We start from the raw sequence: 20,182 nt of genomic DNA, 5'->3' as shown, positions 1-20,182 counted from the left end.
GGCTCTTTCCTCTTTTCAAGACTCTTCATGGGGATAGAATTATATATTATTTACTCAGGGAACGCTAGTCATCTTTCTCTCAAATAATTTTCATATATTGAATATTACCAAATATTCTCCTACAAACTTCCAATTTAAGTACATAATTTTCCAATTTCTTTTCTATTCCTTTCCATCCTATTTCTTAAGTATCTTATCTTCCCATTCTTGACCCGTGTGTAGAACTTAAGAATCAGTATTTGGGCCGGGTGCGGTAGCTCACGCCTGTAATCCCAGCACTTTGGGAGGCTGAGACCAGCAGATCACGAGGTCGGGAGATCGAGACCATCCTGGCTAACACGGTGAAACCCTGTCTCTACTAAAAATACAAAAAAAAATTAGCCGGGTGTGGTGGCGGTCACCTGTAGTCCCAGCTACTCAGGAGGCTGAGGCAGGAGAATGGTGTGAACCCAGGAGGCGGAGCTTGCAGTGAGCTGAAATCACACCACTGCACTCCAGCCTGGGCGACAGAGCAAGACTGTCTCAATAAAAAAAAAAAAAAAAAAAAAAAAAAAAAAAAAGAAAGAAAGAAAGAAAGGGAAAAAAAAGAAAAAAAAAGAATCAGTATTTGACTTCTTTGTTGGGGATTGGAGGATACTGCTCTGCACATAAATGCTTGTCAAATAAACTTACCCCGTTTTTTTAAAGCACTCCCTGCAACTACAGAGGTACTTGAGATCTATACAAACACAAAAGGAGTCAGGGATGGGGGAGATTTAAAGAAACTATAACTTCTTGAAAACTAACAAAGTGACAGGCATCATACAAGTTATGGCAACATGAAGTTATTTTCATGAAAACCTGGAAAGTTAACTTCATGGTTCCTATTTTACAGGTGATGTACTACATTTCAAAGGGGCAAAGTCAGTGGCTGCAGGTCAGGCAGTTACTAAGCGTGGGCGTGGTGAGCTGATCCCACGCTGAGTCTCTACATCAGAGGAGAGTTCCCTGGAAGAGCAGCATGGAGACACTTTACACCTGTACTTGTTCTGTAGCCTCGTGGCCCTCGGGGAGGGTACAAGACTCCATGCTGATCAGAGATCCAGCAACATAAGACACTCCCACTTCTCTCTAGATTGGAACCCAAGGGGCAGAGGCAAGACGCCAGCAGGAGGGGCAAGTGTAGGCTGCCAAAAAGTGTCTAATTAGCTCTCCCTCCAGGCCTGGGTCATTAGAGCGGTGAAGAAAACCAACATGCAGAAGCCAGGGGACAGCTGAGGGCTGGCTGTGCCAACCTAGTCCATCCTGCCCCACCTAACAGAGCCCAGATCTATTAGGCTCTGCTGACAGCCAGGCAGGGAACCCCAAGGAACCAGCACCATGCTCCCGTGCCCTCAGAGATCCCTCGTTCCTTCACCCTCATATTTCCATGGCAGGTTTTTAGCAGAAGGTCAGTGTATTTCTTCATGAAAATAATTGCAAAAAAAGTGTCATAGTGTTTTTGTTTGTTTGTTTTGTTTTTTGGAGACAAGGTTTTTCTCTGTCACCTGGGCTGGAGTGCAGTGGCATGATCTTGGCTCACTGCAACCTCTGCCTCCCAGGTTCAAGTGATTCTTGTTCCTCAGCCTCCCAGGTAGCTGGGATTACAGGTGTGCGCCACCACATCCAGCTAATTTTTGTATTTTTAGGAGAGAGGGAGTTTCAGCATGTTGGCCAGGCTGGTCTCAAACTCCTGGCCTCAAGTGATCCACCCGCTTCAACCTCCCAAAGCACCGGGATTACAGGCGTGAGCCACCGTGCCTGGCCTCACTACGGTGGTTTCAAAAAGAACCAGAGCAACTTGGACACAAACGTGAACAGAAATATGAAAAGGATAATAATTGTGACCATGCTATAAATATTTTTTATAACATTTTTATAATGAGAGAAAACTCATTGCTGTGGTCAATAATGAGGAAATTTTATCAAGCACAGTTGGAATCTGACCAAAGTTTGTCAGACCATGCTTCTTAGGGAGTCTGTGAGAAAGTCCCAGAACACATGTAAAAGAAAGCAGTGGAGACAAAGGAATGTAAGTAGGTGAAAAGGTCAAAAACAAAAAATCAACACTGGTTACACCTGCACCATGTTCCCAGATGAATGGTCCGGACTCTGTAATTAAGTCTGTGTTTGTACTAAATATGATGCAATTAATCATTCTATGGTGATTTCACTCCAAATACCAGAAAGGCAGATATTGAGGTGAAAAATAATGAGAGCATGAAGATGGAAAATAAGCCCAAAAGAGCCAGTGAAAGGAAGAGGCAAAGAGCCTGTGAATCCAGGAAGCAGAAAGAGCTTGGATAAACTGGCGTCACCCATTGGAGTGTGGGAAGAAAACAAGAACCAGGCAAGGTGCCTACCAACCCTGCACATCACCGTCATGTGTGCTGAACACTCTCAGCTGACTCACCCTCACAACGGCCTCTCTGGGTCATGCGGTACCCGCTGTCGCAGTACTCACACCGGAAGGCCCCCACAGTATTGACACAGTGCCCCTCCCCACAGACATCCGGCCTCAGGCATTCGTCAACATCTACGAAGAGCAGATAGCATTGTTGAGTTTTGTGTTCCAAATATTGTTTCAAACCTCTCCCATCTCCCAGCTTAGCTCAAATATAATAACAAAGTAACTGATTCCTTTTTTTTTTTTTTTTTTTGAGATGGAGTTTCGCTCTTGTTGCCCAGGCTGGAGTGCAATGGCATGATCTCGGCTTACTGCAACCTCCACCTCCTGGGTTCAAGCAATTCTCCTGCCTCAGCCTCCTGAGTAGCTGGGATTACAGGCATGCGCCACCACGCCTGGCTAATTCTGTATTTTTAGTAGAGACAGGGTTTCTCCATGTTGGTCAGGCTGGTCTCAAACTCCTGACCTCAGGTGATCCGCCCGCCTCAGCCTCCCAAAGTGCTGGGATTACAGGTGTGAGCCATGACGCCTGGCCAGTAACTGATCTGATTCATGCAGGGTGGTCCAAAAGTAACATTTAATGTATCTTGTCTATGCACATATGTGACACTCTTTCTTCAAAAATGTTAGGGGAAAAAATCCATTTTTATATCACCTGGGATCTAGCAGACTGCTGTCATGATAATTGTTTAATAAAAAATTCTGGGTTGTCTGGATAAGCACTGAACTGATGATAGTCTTAGGGGATCTAAAAACTCAGATCTAAGAATTTGTAATCAGGAAGAACACTGCCATTACCTATGCAGTTAGTACCCTCCTCACTGGCCATAAATCCTGCTGGGCAAATGCACAAGAAACTTCCCTCAGTGTTTTCACAGCGTCCCTGGGAGCAGAGGTGTTGGACCTGAGTACACTCATCAATATCTGTTAACAAAAATACATATAAAAACATTAGTTCTGTGTAGTAAGAACTTAGTTTCCCTGTTCTGTAAAATACCATCATACTATTCCCTGGGTACCACCCAACCTTTATAACTGAGGAAAACAGCAAAAGGAGACACGATCTTTCTCCTCGCATACTTGAAGGATTGTTCCTGGAAGAGAGAAGCAGCCTACTGTGTATCACTTCAAAGGCTAAAACTATAAAACCATGACACTGGTGTTTCAAAGAGGCAGATTTCAGGTCAACACAGAAGGATTCTCCTGATAATGAGAGACATCCAAGCAATGGAATGTGCTGTCAGTAAGGAGTCAGAAATGCCATGAAAGAGACTCTTCCTCTGTGCATATGGGTGGAGTTGGATTAGGTCATCTCTGTTGTCTTTCCAACTTAATATTCTAGGTTCTGAAAGTGACACATATAATGTATGCAAATGACAGGGAAATAGCCAAATTATGGACCAGGTGGCTGTCTCCATTCTCCCCCATACACATACACCAAACAGCAAAATTCACATATACACTAAAGTAGTATTAATTAGATATGTTCCTTTGTTGCTTCCTATTGGCCTTATAATTTAGTGCTGAATTTTCTTTTTCTTAAGAAAAAGAGAAATTAAATTTAGTCACATTAAAATGATTTATTTATTAAAATGATTTATTTAACTCTACTGCCTATCTTTCTGAGATACTTTTTTTTTTTTTTTTTCCCAAAAGGAGCATATATGAGATCCCTAAATTTCTAAATTGACTGACACCTTCAGGCCAGCATATATGGATTTTCAATTTTAAAATCCCTTTAAAAAAATCAAGTCTTATGTACATAAATGAATGTAATTCTTTACTGCAGTATACATTAACGTTAATTTGTTTTTGCTAAATACATGTTTTTAGGTAGCTGTTTCTATAATTCATATTTTGTTTACTTTATCCAAAAAGCTTTTGGAAATTATTTCACCTTTATGTAAATGTATTACATTTGCGAGTTAAACAAATGTTGAACAAAGAGGTAAGAGAATTCCAGTTGTTTAGCACATCTTTTTTTGAGCTCCCTTAGCTAAAGGATAAACTTTCAAAAAATTAAACCAGTAACATTTTCCCAAAATGGTTAAGTTGGTTTAAGAAAAAAATGTTCTTAATGTGCAAATGTTTGATATTTAATAATTTAGTCAATCAAAATTGTCTCTTACCCACACATTTCCTCTGTTGTTCACTGAACTTGTAGCCCTCGTAGCATATACAGGTGTATCTCACCGGTAGGTTAATGCAGTGTCCTGCTCCACAGATATCAGGGTTCACAGTACATTCATTGATTTCTTTAAAAGTAATAAAATAATGTGAAAAAACCCACAGAAATGAACAGATTTCACTGCTACTTGCAAAGTATTACTTTGCGTTTCCTGACCAACTAGCAAATTATTGCCAGCTCTGCATTTAGAAGACAAAGGTGACCTCTGACATCAAGTATAAATTCATATGATTACTTTATAATGGATTAGTTAGTCCTGTCCAAGGCCATCAATAGTTCCTAGTGAAACCATTTTTAAGATGAACTGAAGTGAGTAGAAACTCAGAAACAGGCCATGTTGTAAGTTGTAAGAAAATCAATTATTAATAAAACAGCTTCCAAAATGGCCTATTAATGAGTTTCTATTCACTGTAGTTCATCTTAGATGATAGAGTTTGAATCACCAATAGATAAGAGATTTCTTATCTATTTATAAGAAACACATTGTAACTTTCCATTCTTTAGCAGGCCATATTTGAGTTTCAACAAATACATCCAATCTCCTCCAAAATTTACCATTAATCCCCCCAAAGACCTCCCACTTCTAAACAAAGAAAAACTTCTTGGTGTATCTTACTATTATTTGCCAATTTCAACATGAACATATTTTATTTCTAGTGGTAAAGTAGAATCTTTTCCCAAATCTTTTCTGCTAAATTCCTCCCTTACTCTGTTACTGAGCCCTGTGTAAGACTGGCTTCTTCTATATAGCCTGTACAGATTAGCCCTGTTCAAGTCCTCAGTCTACTCTCACTCTACTCACAGACATACACTGCAGTGGAGGGAGGGTCTTAGGAATCCATGGTTAGGTGGAGTCCATCAAAAAAACCCCGAGGACTCAAAGGGGGCCTTCTGAGATTAATTATTCCCTTAAGATTTTCCATTTCCAACAACCTTTGTAAGAAGGTATAATAGCCTAGTGAAGGTGGCATAGCTGGTGATTAGAAGCACTGGCTTGAAGACAGTGCAGGCACAAATGCTGCTGCCCTTTACAGTTCTGCAGCATGGGCCAAGTGACCTCACCATTCTACGCCTCACTTTTCTACATGTGTAAAATGGAAGTAATCAGAGTTCCAACTTCAAAGTATGGGAATGAAGGAGATACTCTAAATAATGCATGTAGCCAATGCCTGGCATATTATATGTGCTCAATAAAAGTTACCATTATTGTTCATGTTGAAGTCATTTAAGAATATATTTAAAAACCAACACATTTATACCAATACTACCTTGGGCTATTATCTGTCATCATGCAGTAAACAAGGCTCAAAAAGGAGGCTGGTATGAATGAGGCCAAGGGACCCTCCAAGGTAAACAGTTTGATGCCTCTGAGTATGACAACCTAGGAGCACAGCTTTGTTAGAGAGGTCTGTGGTTTGAATGAGAAGAAAGGCAGGTGGGCTATTCTCGCTAATAACACACTGTCTATTCCGCAGCAAAAGGATGTGGAAAACTGCGCTTTAACAAAGATTCACTATGGAAATGACCTAAATTGGGGTTGAGGTTGCTCTCCAAAACCAAAACCACATGCTTCATTTTTCATAAAGTATTCACTGTGCTGTGACTTTAAGACTACTCATGCAAGTCATTTGAAAAAGGAAGCATATGAACTTCAGTATTTTACAAAAAGTCACCTGGATGTATGAGAAATGTATGCACACCCCATGTATTTACAAATTACTTATACCTTTTGTGAGCCTAGTTATGTTAATTCACTTTCAGGAAGATAAATTTGTTTACAGTCAAAATATTATCAAATTATAGGAAAAATAATTCAAAAGGCTAAAAACATGGGTAATTAATATGACTGCCTAAACTTAAGTGACTGGCAATAATAACACAAAACAATGAATTACACATACAGCACAGCATATAATCATTAACAAGATAGGAAAATGCTTATTTGTTAAAAAAAACACAGTGAGGCACAAATTATAATATAGAATATAATCTCCATTATGCTACAATACACACAGAAAAGAAGGTTGGAGGGAAGTAGATCCAAGTTTTATGGTTTTTAGGATTTGTATTTTCTTCATTTTTTTTGGTACTTTTCAAAATTTTTATACTAAGCATGTCTTGGCACTTTCATAATCCGAAAAGTCTTCCTTAAAAATATAACTTGTATGTACCTAAAATCTGAAGGTAAAAGGTAATCTTCCCAGGTTATACTCATAGACTTTCAGGTAAGAATTCTCTTCTGTTTATAGGAATTTTTTAGTGAAACAGCATGAGATGCACACGACTCAATATTATACGTAGAAGCTTCCTTTGCAAGTTATTGGTGTTTAGATTTCTTGGGTTTTTTCCCAGGTGGTTATTGACCTATCTTTATACTCATCTCTGACATTTTCATAATGCAGAAAGACATGTTGACCGTATTCGCAAAAAAAAAAAAAAAAAAATAGAAAGTGAATTAATATACTCAGGGCAAGCATTCAGAACAAATTAAGAGGCTACAAATCTGGGGTTTTCATGAAAAGCTTGATGAGGAGTCACTAACCCACTCCCATAATACCAATTTGGTGATTACCAAATATTTGTCATTTGGCAGGGACAGCCTTAGAATGGAACTTCTTTATATGTGTGAACAAGTCTTCAAAAATATGTGATGCTTAATTAAAATGTGATATATTCCTATGCCACAAATTGTCAACATAGCTAAAGTGTTTCTTCTCAAGTCAGCTCTGAGGTAGGAGAAATAGTGAAGAATTATAACTCTTTAGTCTTAGGAATAAAACGAGTAATAATGGCCTTTCCTGCCAATCCAATATCTTAGATAGAAGCTAGGAGGTTGGAATTTGATAAAAAATGTTTGATTTTTAGTTGATTACCTCATACATAAGTATAAAGAGGTGTGGCTTGCAAATGCTGAACCTGTCAGGATCACGTTACATGTAAGAAAATGTTAGGCTGACACCACTAGAGGGTACTAAGAGATACATCAAAGGAAAGACGGACACTTTCTGAAACATACTTGATTTCTACTTTGTCCCATTTTTACACAAGTGATTAATTAATATAACTGTCATTAGTTTGACCTCAGAGATCCCTTCCATCCTTTGCCAGGCAGGATTCCACTCTTTTTTTTTTTGAGACGGAGTCTTGCTCTGTCACCCAGGCTGGAGTGCAGTGGCGCAATCTTGGCTCAGTGCAAGCTCTGCCTCCCGGGTTCACGTCATTCTCCTGCCTCAGCCTCCCGAGTAGCTGGGACTACAGGCGCCCGCCACCACGCCTGGCTAATTTTTTTGTATTTTTAGTAGAGACGGGGTTTCACCGTGTTAACCAGGATGGTCTTCATCTCCTGACCTCATGATCCACCCACATCGGCCTCCCAAAGCACTGGGATTACAGGCGTGAGCCAAGGATTCCACTCTTGCAGGCAGACAGAAAACAACCATCACACCTTCAAAACACCCCTGTCTGCTTTCTATTCACTACTTATCAAAAAGTTGAACATCAGAGGCTGTGTGCAGTGGCACATGTCTGTAATCCCAGTGCTTTGTGAGGCTGAGGAGGGATGATCACTTGAGGTGAGGTCAGGAGTTTGAGATCAGCCACGACAACATGGTGAAACCCCGTCTTTACTAAAAATACAAAAAATTAGCCAGGTGTGGTGGCAGGCGCCTGTAGTCCCAGCTATTCGGGAGGCTGAGGCAGGAGAATCGCTTGAACCCTGAGTGACAGGGCGAGACTCTGCCTCAAAAAAAAAAAAAAAGTTGAATATCAGGTAAAAAAATAAATTACTGGTACTTATACTTTAAAACATATAAAACATGTCTCCCCTGCATCTCCCCTGTGTTTTCTCTCCTTTTCTAATAGGTTTTCATTCCTGAGCACATAGACAGTACACAAGTCCTGAGAATGTTGTCTTAAAGAACAGGAAAAGTTTCCTGCATTTTCTATTTTTTAGGGCAAAGACAAGATGCTTTATATTTTTCCTAAGTGGTCACTCATACATCGGCATGCAAACCTTTTCCCACTGAGTAGATCAGTTCATGTAGAAGAATATGATTCTTTGAGCAAACTGTGTCAATATAAACTCTAGAAACTGGGCTCTGTCTGATACACCAGAGTCAAGCCTCACACAGCACTCATTTCTTGTGTCAGGGTTATGTATGCTGGTGAATGGGAATGTCTTGTCTTTATAGCATGCTTGGCTTTCTTGGCTTTGCAGAGAGATGATTAAGTGAGTGCTCACCACTGGACTCTCTCACATGTCCTTCATAATGCCACCTGGTTCACAGGACAGCCCTACTCTTCCCTACTATATCTGCTCCCTGAAAACCTCATCCTCACCAGGTCAAGACCTTATTCTATTTCTTTTGCTGGAGTCCATCTAGAATATGGAAAAAGAGCCATGACAGAAAGCCAATGATGGAAAACCAAATACTCTATTTATACCAGCAACAAGGCCAATGGTAGAGTTAACAGTGTGGTATCTTTACTCTATTTTCTAAAATTAAATGAAACAGCTTTTAGCAAAATATGAAAATGACTATGCTGACTTTTAGCTTTTTTCTTCATCATGTGATTCCCTGAATGAATGAATGAATGAATGGAGTCTGGAAATACTAAAGCATGATGATTTCACATGGAAATAAAAGAGTTCATTTTCTATTCGCATACACAGTTTATTGAGGCAGTAATGACACCGGTAATATGCTTGAGGGACAAACATTTTTGGGTCAATTCTGAGTTCTGGAAAAGATCTGATGAGCAAATAGTTTTTTTAAATGTCTGGGCCATGATAATTACAGAGGTTTCCACAAGGCAGTTAACTCAGTCAAAGAATAATTTCTGGCCAGTCTGCAAGAGCCATGGAGAAAGTTTGGGAAGAGCCAGAGGAAGGCATCAAATGTTAACTCATGGAAAGGTTTACAAAAATGCCCTGGCTTCCTAACTGCCCCACAGTGAGCATAGATTGTCCCGCAACAATTGAAACAGATGTTTCCACTTTGTAAATATCTGCCAGAGAAATAAAAGTTTGATTTTTCCAACCTATCCTTTAGCTATTAAGACACTATGCTAAATCAATAATTTATATGCTGAAACATATAATTCACTTGAAAATGGTATGCCAATAATGTTGCAAGCCACCAAGTCAGCTGTTAAGAGTGGAAAATACCACACGTACTTCCTGCAGATATGTGGCTCACTTTATAATTATCACATGTCAAAGTGTGTTTGGCTAAATCTGAAAAGGCTACTTCCAATTTCACCATTGTAAAGATATAATCACTAAACAATGTGGAGCTGATGATATTTACTTTAGACTCTTAGGTATTATTCTATCCCTGTCTTCAATCATGGGAGAAACTAACAGTAACAAATAATATTTACCTCCTCTGTGTTTTAGAGACAAAAACATTATTATGCAATATTCCTGAGAGAACTGATGAGATTGCTCCTTAAATCTGTGTTTGGCCCCCATATGAAACCGATGGGAAAATACACATTTTGATTTAAATTAAATTTGATACAAAACAGTCTTCTTGTGCTAATGAAGATCACTGTGTATAGTGTGGCTCTAAAGTTGCAAACCACTTCAATTCAAAGACTATCAATACTGTTCCCCCTATGGATTCTTTCAGAAATACCCTTTTACTACAGAAAGTGGAAGTACCTACAACTGTTGCATGAAAAGAAAATCTGCATCACTTGTTTCCTGGAAGGATATATTCATGCTTCAAACATGTGACAGCAGATGTCAGCCTTGTATTTCTGCCAAATTCAAATTAAGCTTCTAACAAGTTGTGTTTTAACAACTTCCTATAGCAAGGCTACTTTCATTGTTTTTTAAACCAGCTCTGCAGTTCAGTTGAAGCTGAGTAACTTCAATTTGTTACCCTTCACACAGCTACATTTAAATGTTGAAACTGCATTTATCTAACTGAACTTAACCTCTACAAAGCTAGTTTGAAAGAGGTTTGTCCATTTAAGTCAGCCATGCCCATTCAAAACTAGAGTTTATCTTCACATTGAAAAAATGGAAATGCAGTATTTTGAAAGAACTAGTGGATTACAATATGTCTTATTGCATTTTTTTCTTTTTAACATTACTATAAACAATTAGAAGATCCTTGCTGTCCAAAATTGTGTATTATTTGCTTGTATACTTTGCAGCACAAAGCAGTCTCTTATCAGTGTGCTCAATAAAGTGGGTAGATACATACATGACCTCAGAATAGAGAATAACAATTTTAGCCATGGCCATTAAAAAAAAATCACTATCATTTTGTCACAGGATCCTTGGGGTATCACTTTGCCAGCCAGAACCTCTGTGGCTGGTGGCACCTTTGCCCAAGTTTTGCTTGCACCCACTGAGCTTGTTCTACCCACTCAGCCCAGCAGGCTGTGCTTGGCCTGTGCTGCCAGCCCAGATCCCACACTTGCCAAGGGCAAGCCAGGTGTGGAGCAGTGAGGGGTGTGTGAGCAAGCAAGCATGGGGTCCAGCCACTACACAGCCAGGCATCCCAGCTGCTGTGGTGGGCTGGGCAGCTCCAGGTGCTGGCACAGGTGCAGGCTTCATGTGAGGCTGTGGCTGGACCAGATATACTGCCAGTAACTTCTGCTGCAGGCACCAGCATCTGGAGATGGTGGACACAGTGCTGCCCAAAAGCTCGGAGACGCCAGAAACCACACAGCACCAAAGAGGCTGTTACAGCCCTGGCTTGGGGAGCCCCTAGGTTTGGGCTCCCCAAAGGGACACAGCTCTTCTCCCTTTCTCGGCACCCTCAACATAGTGAGCAGGAGGGTGTGTTTCAGCCCCGTTTGTGTCATAGCTCTTTCAGTATCACCATTTGGTGGGTTCTGAGTTCTTGTCCCACATCCAGGAAGAATGAGGTACACAGACAACCGGAGGGTGAGCAAGGTGGAGAGGAGCTTCACTGAGTGACATGACAGCTCTCAGGAGACCCACAGTGGGTAGCTCCTTTCTGTAGGCAGGTCATCCTGAAAAGCTGAGGAGACCCGAAGTGGGTAGCTCCTTCTGACAGCTGGTAGTCCTGACATCTGTGTGAGTCTGGCTGAGTCCAGGGTTTTTATGGGCTCAGAATGTCACTAAGGGGAATCATCATCAACTTTAACTAAATTTATGATACCACCGCAGGATGACACTTCCTCAGAATGGAGGAAGTGTGTGCTGATTGGTCCATGGGTAGTCATGGAGGGCCTAGAAAAACACCATCTGATTGGCCAAACTGTTATCAATGAAGTCTTCGCTCTGGACCGTGGACTACACCTGGAACTGGCAGCCTGGCCCCCAGGCTTCAGGCCATTCCTGGCTTGAAGGTGTGGTTTCACTGAGGACTCACACCTTTCCACTCAGGAACCTGTCTGCCTCCCTCCATCAACATGTTGTCCACACACCCAGGCTGTTCATGCTGAGGGGCACCTGCAAGCCCACACTGAGCTACCCTCAGCTTCCCCTTAGCCTCCCTCCCATGCTCATTGGTGCAATGTCCAGAGGGGGCCAAGGTGGCAGGCGGCTGGCATGTCAGCGCTGACCCAAGCACATGCACACCTGGCTGGGTTGCAACAGCACTTGGGCTTGGCCACAACTTTGCTCCACCCTGGAGCAGGCGCTGGCAGCGGGGAGGGGCCAAGGAGCGAGAGCAGGCACTTCTGAGCCTGTGGGGGAAGAGGGGCTTCCCAGCCCGAGAGTGCAGGGATGTCTGGATCTGGAGCCGTGGCTAGGTGGCTGCAGCTGCACCCTGAAGGGCAAGGCTCCTGTTCTACTGACTCACTAAGTGGCCCAAAGCTTAACATATGAGAACATTTCTATTAGAAAAGAACCGTAACATGTTTCTGAGGAGGGAATATTCTAAAGGCGGCTCCAAACTCTTCCATTTAGCTCCTATAACATATTGTCAACCTCATCCTGCAGTGGTATCATAAATTCAGTTAAAGTTAATGATGATGCCCCTTAGTGACATTTTTGCTGACTCTAAAAATAACTGTTGAGTTTATAAAATATGGAAAATAAAAAAATCTAAAATAAAACACTTAAATCTCTCAGATCCCACTAAAAAAAAAAACCACCGCTAATATCTAGTGTATTTTCTCCCAGCATTTTCTCAGTGTATATATGTCTTTAAAAAAACTGGTATAATACTCTATATCATTTAATTTTTTATCCTTCATCTTAAATTTAGCAATATTGTATGACTACTTCCTGCTATATTTCAATAAAAATTCTTCAAAAATACTATATTTGGTGGCAACATAATGTTCCAATGTATAGATTAGCATAATTATCTATTTCCCTGCAGTTGAATGTTCAGTTATTTCTATTTATTCTGTATTATACATTGTCTGTGATAGGTAACCACTCATATAAACTACTACCCACAGCCTTTGGGAACATTATTTCCTTAGACAAGATGTCTTAAAATAGAATTACTGAGTCAAAAGTTCTGAATAGTTCTAAAGTTTTTTATACATATTATGAGTTTGTGCTTTATACTCTGTGAAGATTAATTTCATGAGTCAAGTGGACTGGGCTAAGGGATGTCCAGATACCTGATTACATATTTCTGGGTGTGTCTGTGAGGGTGTTTCTGGAAGAAAATGGCCTTTGAATTGTTAGACTGTGTAAATATCACCCTCAGCAGTGTGGGTGGGTATCCTATCTACTGGGGGCTGGGCCCAAACACAACAAAAAGGCTGAGGAAGGCAATTTGCTCTACTCCAGCTGGGACGTCCATCTCTCCTGCCCTCAGACGCTGGCATGCCTGGTATCCAGGCCTTCAGACTCAGACTGGGACTTATGCTACCAACTCCCCTGCTTCTCAGGCCTTTGGGTTTGCACTGGAACTACAACACCAGCTTTCCTTGGCCTGGAATTTCTCAGCCTTCAGAATGGTGTGAGCCAATCCCTCACAATAAAGCTCTTTCTACATATCTGGATATACCCTGTTGGTTCTGTCTCTCTGGAGAACCCCAACACATACTCCCTTCAGCAATGTGAGAGAGTCTCAATCTCACCCTAATAAAAATAGTTTGATTGGGTTTTACACACTAATTTGATAGGAATAAGGTATTACCCTAGGTTAGCTTGCCTTTCTTTGATTACCAGGAAAGTTGAAATTTTCTGTTTTATGCTTCTTGGTATTGTTTTTTCCTACAAATTATCTGATTATATTATTTTTCCATTTCTCTATTGTTAGTATTTTTCCTATTGATTTATAAGAGCTCAATACACATTAAGGACATGGACATTTAGAATTTTGCATTTGTTTCAAAATATAAAACATTTTGTACTATTTCACTCATGATTAAAATGTTTATTATGCAGAACTTTGAAAATAAAAATATATTAAAGAACAAAATTATCCATGATCCTGTATTAACTGGTGAGAACTGAACACTGATGCATTTTCTTTCTTTTTCTGTGTTCGTAGAAATTTTAAAAGTAAAATTGTAATCATTACATTGTATTCTTTTTTTTTTTTTTTTTTTTTTTGAGACGGAGTCTTGTTCTGTCCCCCAGGCTGGAGTGCAGTGGCACAATCTCAGCTCACTGCAAACTCTGACTCCTGAGTTCACGCCATTCTCCCACCTCAGCCTCCTAAGTAGCTGGGACTATAGATGCCTGCCACCACGCCCAGCTAATTTTTTTGTATTTTTAGTAGAGACGGGGTTTCACCGTGTTAGCCAGGATGGTCTCAATCTCCTGACCTAGTGATCCGCCCACCTCGACCTCCTAAAGTGCTGGGATTACAGGCATGAACCACTGCACCCAGTCCTTTTATTATTTTTATTTTTTTTTAGATGGAGTCTCGTTCTGTCGCCAGGCTGGAGTGCAGTGGCGTGATCTTGGCTCACTGTGATCTCCGCCTCCTGGATTCAAGCAATTCCCCTGCCTCAGCCTCCCAAGTAGCTGGGACTACAGGTGTGCACCACCACACCTGGCTAATTTTTTGTATTTTTAGTAGAGACAGGGTTTCACCATGTTGGCCAGGACGGTCTCGATCTCTTGACCTCATGATCTGCCTGCCTTGGCCTCCCAAAGTGCTGGGATTATAGGCATGAGCCACCGCACCCAGCCTGTATCCTGTATTTATTAACAAAGATTACGCTATATTTCCTCATGATATTAACTACTCTTTTCAAACATTATTTTAATACTATGTGATATTGTTTCATATATACTATAATTTATTTACACAAACGCCTCCTTTTTAACTGTATTTAGATGATTTCCAAATATCTGCTAGTATGGCTAACCCTGCCATGAGCAAGCTTATATAATGGATACTACATTTAAAATGAAGCTCAGCCCCATGTCTCCTCCATGTGATATATAATGTAAAAATACTGCACCAACCTGTCACTTGAGTAGGAGCAATCACTTGGCTGGCACTAGATGTAGAAGCTTCAGGAGCTACTTCAACAGGCACAGGAGGTGATGTTTTTTCAATCACTACTATATGGGGAAGTAGAGGATAAAAAGAAAATTAAAGCCTGTTATGTGCATTGAGATCCCATTTCAAAATACAAGCATAATTTAGTCTAGCAATATATCACAGCATTTGTCAGATATAAAGAACTGTTCTATGTCCCAAGGCTCTGGGCTCAACATTTAGCAAGAATATCTGAGAGTGATGTGGAAGCCAAGAAAAATGATCGTTCATCAAATGATAACCTTCAATAATGTTTGAATACTATATACCACTCCTGATCACAGAAAACAGTAAAAAAAACCTCATCTTTCCCACTACAATACTTATGATGCTGTAATTATGCTAACATTATATAAGTATATTACTATACTTAACACTGAACTTCAGTTATGAAGTCTAGTAATTTACTAGACAAAATCAAAGACAAAAATTTCCCGTCTTACATTTTTATTCAGAATACTCTGACAAACAGCACAGATCAACACAGGCTACCTGGAAACTGTGGATGCAGATGAATAGTGGAAACGCCTGGAGACAGCTGGGGTTGACCAGGCTCAAGTTTGGTTTTCTCTTGATCCAATGAAGGTATTTCCTGGATGGTTGTATTTTAAAAGAGAATAAGAAAAAAAAAAGAATTGAAAGTGGAAATTATTTTTAGTTTCCCACATATTACTATTTTTATGTAATTAATTATATTCTTAGAAAGGCAAAGAAATAGCATAGGACCTTACATGTATAATTGTGTGAAATTACAAAAAAAAAAAAAGAACCTTTGATGTGGTGCTACTATGGGAAGCCCTAAATTTTTCCCAGCGGTGCTGATCCACGCACATATCTTCAGCCATTTCCCTGAGGCCCAAAGTCTCATCTTGTAAGTAAATGTCTTGGCCCAGGGGTCCATATTTGGTCTGCAACAGGGCAAAACTAACCCCCAACGAGGACTATTGCCTCATTCACATGTGGCTCTGCCCCACTAAGATGACCAGCCACAGTTTGCAGATTAAATAATGGATATAGCAGATGTGCCATAACAAAGAACACATGGTAAGTTAAAATATTTTAAACCAGTCAGTCACTACGGCCTCCTTTAACCTCACATCTGATAACTTTACAACTCCAGCTCTCTGAACAGTGGTAGCCAGGCAGAGCAACAGAAATTTGCTGGCTTGGAGAAGGATTTGGGGCTTCATCACACATTTTGGTGCCCACGCTTGTCCCCTGGACCTCAAGCAAAGAAGCAGTCCATCATCCATGGCTCAGCTTCCATTTACAACTGTGCAGGGCTCAGGCAGACTGAACAATTAGCCTAGTTAAGGATCTGTGACTTCACTCACACCAGATGGGACCAGGGAGCTCATATCATCACTACATTCAAGTACTCATCGAGTTACTTGGTTCTGTCCTCTTCCAGAAAGCTTACTCCTCTGGCCTCTGTTAACCTCTTATCCTCTTCTCCTGGCTTCAAGTATCACCTCTTTTCTGCTTTTTCTAAGATAGTCTGCCTGGATATCTCATCACAAATACAACCTTGCAAGCATAAATGCTTACAGGGTAAGTCCATTTAGATATCCCACAGATACCTCCAGCCCACCCTTCCAAAACCATCCAGACTCTCATTCCAACTTCATTTCTGCCAGTGCCACAGTCATTAATCTGTCCCATCCAGGTTTAAAGTCACCTTTTAGTCCTCCTTCTTTCATTTTTCATTGCAAGCCCCATCCATTGACACTTTTTTCTTACAGTTGTTCACCCTTTTTCATATCCATAGACCCCACCACCCTAGGCTGGACTCACTCTCATTTTCAGTTTATTGTAATAATCTAACTGGCTTCCTCTTTCTTCTTAATTTGAGTAGTCCTACCAAAATTCAGCTCCTACAAATACTGAGCACTTAATAGTTTTTCCCACATTTCCTCTGTCTTCTTACAACTAGCTTTCTATTACTTACTAGAGATGACCTCAACCAGTCTCAATTGCACCCCATTCCCTGCAGCCATGGCCAGTGCCAACAAGGAACAGACCAGGATCAGGTGTTAATCCACTACTGCAGTTTACAGAATTTCCCCCAACACCGTGAAGCAGCAGACTTCCTAATCTACACCACTTCTACGTTTAACAAATAGGGTACAGTCGAGAAGCAGGGTATTTCCCCACTGATTACAATGGCAGTTTGGTACTCTAAGCCTTCTAAAGCAGTCCCTAATTCGGTTTCTGACCAAGTCTTTCATGACCCTTGCTGTCCCCTCCACCACATCTTTGCACATCTCTGGGCATCCTCTCTTTTCTTCATCCATCACATAACATCATGAGAGTTTTGTAAGTACCAAGACAACAAAGACTATGATTGCATTTTTCGTGCTATCTCCTCCCCAAATAAAATGCAGTAAAAGTATACAAGAAAATTTTTTAGGCTTTCTTTTAGATTTTTAATGAGAGTTATTAAATTCAATCATAAAGACAGAAGAACTGAGTTATGATGAGGCTGCCAGGCTGCTGGCTGGCCCACCTACAAGCTAAATAATTACTTCCATATATCAACCAGAACTAAATTCAAAATCAACAAAATTGCAAACTACTCGCTGTGACTGATCTTTAGAGATGCTAAGAGCTTCAAAAGTACACATAAAGTATGCATATCTGCTATACTTTTTTTGGGCTCAAAATACTATAACCTCTTTCTGGATGAGTGCTATCACTCCAAAATCATAAGTCTCTTTTTCTTGATTATTTCAGCACTTATGCTATGACATATATGTTACTCTATCCCATAATTATAAGATAAAGATTTAGAATACTATTTAAAATAATTTATGCATGTATTGCCTCATCTAAATTCTAATAATGCATTCTTGCCAACTTAAAGAATGGTACATAAATGTATAAATATTTAATAATTACCTAATTTTCATGTAATTATTATGGAGAAGGAGATAAAAAGAAAATTAAAGCCTGTTACACGCATTGAGATCCCATTTTAAAATGCAACAATAATTTAGTCTAGCAATATATCATAGTAGTTCTCCAACATAAAGTTCATTCATTTAATGAAAATGAATGTTTTCATTAAATAAAGAAAGCCAGATTCAGAGAAGGAACAATATTACATAAATAGGACTTAGATCCAGTAAATGTTTACATTTCCTACTAAAATGTCTCACAATTTATAGCCCCCATCTATGCCCAAAAGCCAATAGACTGACTTTTCAAAAAGCAACATTCTAGTATTTGATTGTAACTTTTAAGCGTTAACTTCTGTTGTTATTCAAACTCAATTCAAACATGTATGTTAAATTTTAGTTGAATTAAGAAGTACCTCACTAACTATATATGTGCTCTAAGAATACATGATTATCTAAGCATGTCACAGTCTTTCTTTCACAGATGGTCCAGGCCATCAGGTGACATTGAATTCTATTTATGCCCTTGATTCCCATTAGTTCCCCATTTTCTTCTCACTAGAATTGAAGCTTCATGAAAGTAGAGATTTTTGTCCTATTTGTTCTCTATTGTTTTCCTAACACTGAGAAGAGTCCCAATCTATAACAATGGCTCAATGAATTTTTTTTAATAACTGAATGCTATATTAACTCAAACCAAATGATGCATAATAGAGATGTTACTATATTTAAGTCTAAACAATCCATACATATTCTAATAGAAAATCACTTTGAGGGTTGAAAAAAAAAAGACTTGCAAACAATGAATAAATTACCTTTTCAGGGGGTGCAGTTGCCACTAAAACCAGAAAAGAAAAAGGGTATTAGTACGATTTAAGACAATTCAGTCTATTATATTTCAATTTTTAAAAAGCAATAGAAGTCCAGTATCTCTGCAAAAGGATTAAGAATCAAACTAAAGCAAATGCAGAATTAGGATCATCTGCCATTTAAGGGAATTTTACACATGACTAACAGAGAACCCTCAGTGCTGTTACTCCTCAACTACTGGAGCACATGGAGAAGATGTGAACAAGTCTTTCAAGCTCTTTCAAAATTAAAATTAAAAGAAGAAGGCAATACTTTCTGGTACATCATTTTATGCCTTATCTCAATTATGTGGAACTTCCCATATGTTAGAAAACAAACATTTTCATTAATTGGTTAAAGGCTTATCCTTATGGTATATAATGTTTGAAATGCTTTCTGGTGTCAGTGTTAAAAAAGAATGTCACTTATTTCAGTAAGAGACATGACAGCATGTGCTGCATTCTTGATGTATTCCAACTTTAATGAAGCCCCGTGAATATTTTCAAAAAGATATGCTAACTAAATTACGAAAAAGAATCTCACAAGCCAGGAAGAGCCAATTAGAGATTAGCATCAATATACTGAACAAATTATACATTACACAATCATAAACGTTATTGTGAGGGTGTTGGTGATGCCTTTGTATTTTTAAAGACTTGCTTTTCATTAATCAGTCCTTCATATTAGTTCTAAAGCCCTGGATCAACATTCACCAGGATTTTTCTCATAAGTCAATCAATGTCTCCTGTAAAAACATTAGTTTACAGGTTGGGTAGGAGCATTAAATCCTGAAAGCCATCAGGGTACCAGACAAAGTAAAATCATTGCTGCAATATTCTTGGGGTTGGAGAAAGTCAATTAACCTTCTATTCTGCCTAACCCACCACGAAGAAGGTCTTGAGGCAAAATCTGGAACTACGGCCCATTTCCTCCTGCCTGTACAAACAATGAACAGTTGCAAACATCTGGTCATGACACTAAGTGTCCAGGGGCAAACTGATTAATACTGTTGATTCCAGCTGAGGTTTTGCCTGTTCTGCCTCACCAAGGAAGAAATGCAGTGAGTGAAAGCATAGAATCAAATAGGCCAGAACACACAAACGTTCAGAGCTCAGAAAAAAAGCCTGCCTTACCAAGAAGAAGGCTGTGGCAAGCTCCCCACACAACACTAGCCTGGGCACTCTATCTCCTCAACAGCACCCAAAAATGGCCCCCTGAATTCTGACCTAAGAATCAACTGTGAAAAGCCAGCAGGAGCTTTATTAGAGAAAATACGTCTATTCCATACAAATCTAAAAGGTTTGTTCCTTCTGAGGTGAACATTTTTGAAGCAAGATATGTGAAGTATCAGATATTGTTGGGTTTATATAAAGAGACA

General features: G+C 39.7%; 1 protein-coding gene across 6 annotated transcripts in view; it reads right to left on the bottom strand.

The window, feature by feature from the left end:
• Positions 1-20,182, bottom strand: part of LTBP1 (latent transforming growth factor beta binding protein 1) — a 462,412-nt gene that overhangs the window by 141,620 nt on the left and 300,610 nt on the right. For all 6 annotated transcript variants that reach the window (XM_032172648.2, XM_032172650.2, XM_058426675.1 and 3 more), the window contains 6 exons: positions 18,771-18,793; positions 15,551-15,650; positions 14,983-15,081; positions 4,555-4,680; positions 3,224-3,349; positions 2,432-2,554 (listed from right to left, as the gene is read on the bottom strand). In XM_032172648.2, coding sequence (XP_032028539.1) covers positions 2,432-2,554; positions 3,224-3,349; positions 4,555-4,680; positions 14,983-15,081; positions 15,551-15,650; positions 18,771-18,793 — 597 coding nt within the window. The remainder of the gene's footprint in view (positions 1-2,431; positions 2,555-3,223; positions 3,350-4,554; positions 4,681-14,982; positions 15,082-15,550; positions 15,651-18,770; positions 18,794-20,182) is intronic.

This window comes from Hylobates moloch, unplaced genomic scaffold (genome assembly GCF_009828535.3).
Source record: "Hylobates moloch isolate HMO894 unplaced genomic scaffold, HMol_V3 SCAFFOLD_13, whole genome shotgun sequence".
Lineage (NCBI taxonomy): Eukaryota > Metazoa > Chordata > Mammalia > Primates > Hylobatidae > Hylobates > Hylobates moloch.
Note: the sequence above shows the minus strand (reverse complement) of the source record. Positions and strands in the feature narration are given on the sequence as shown.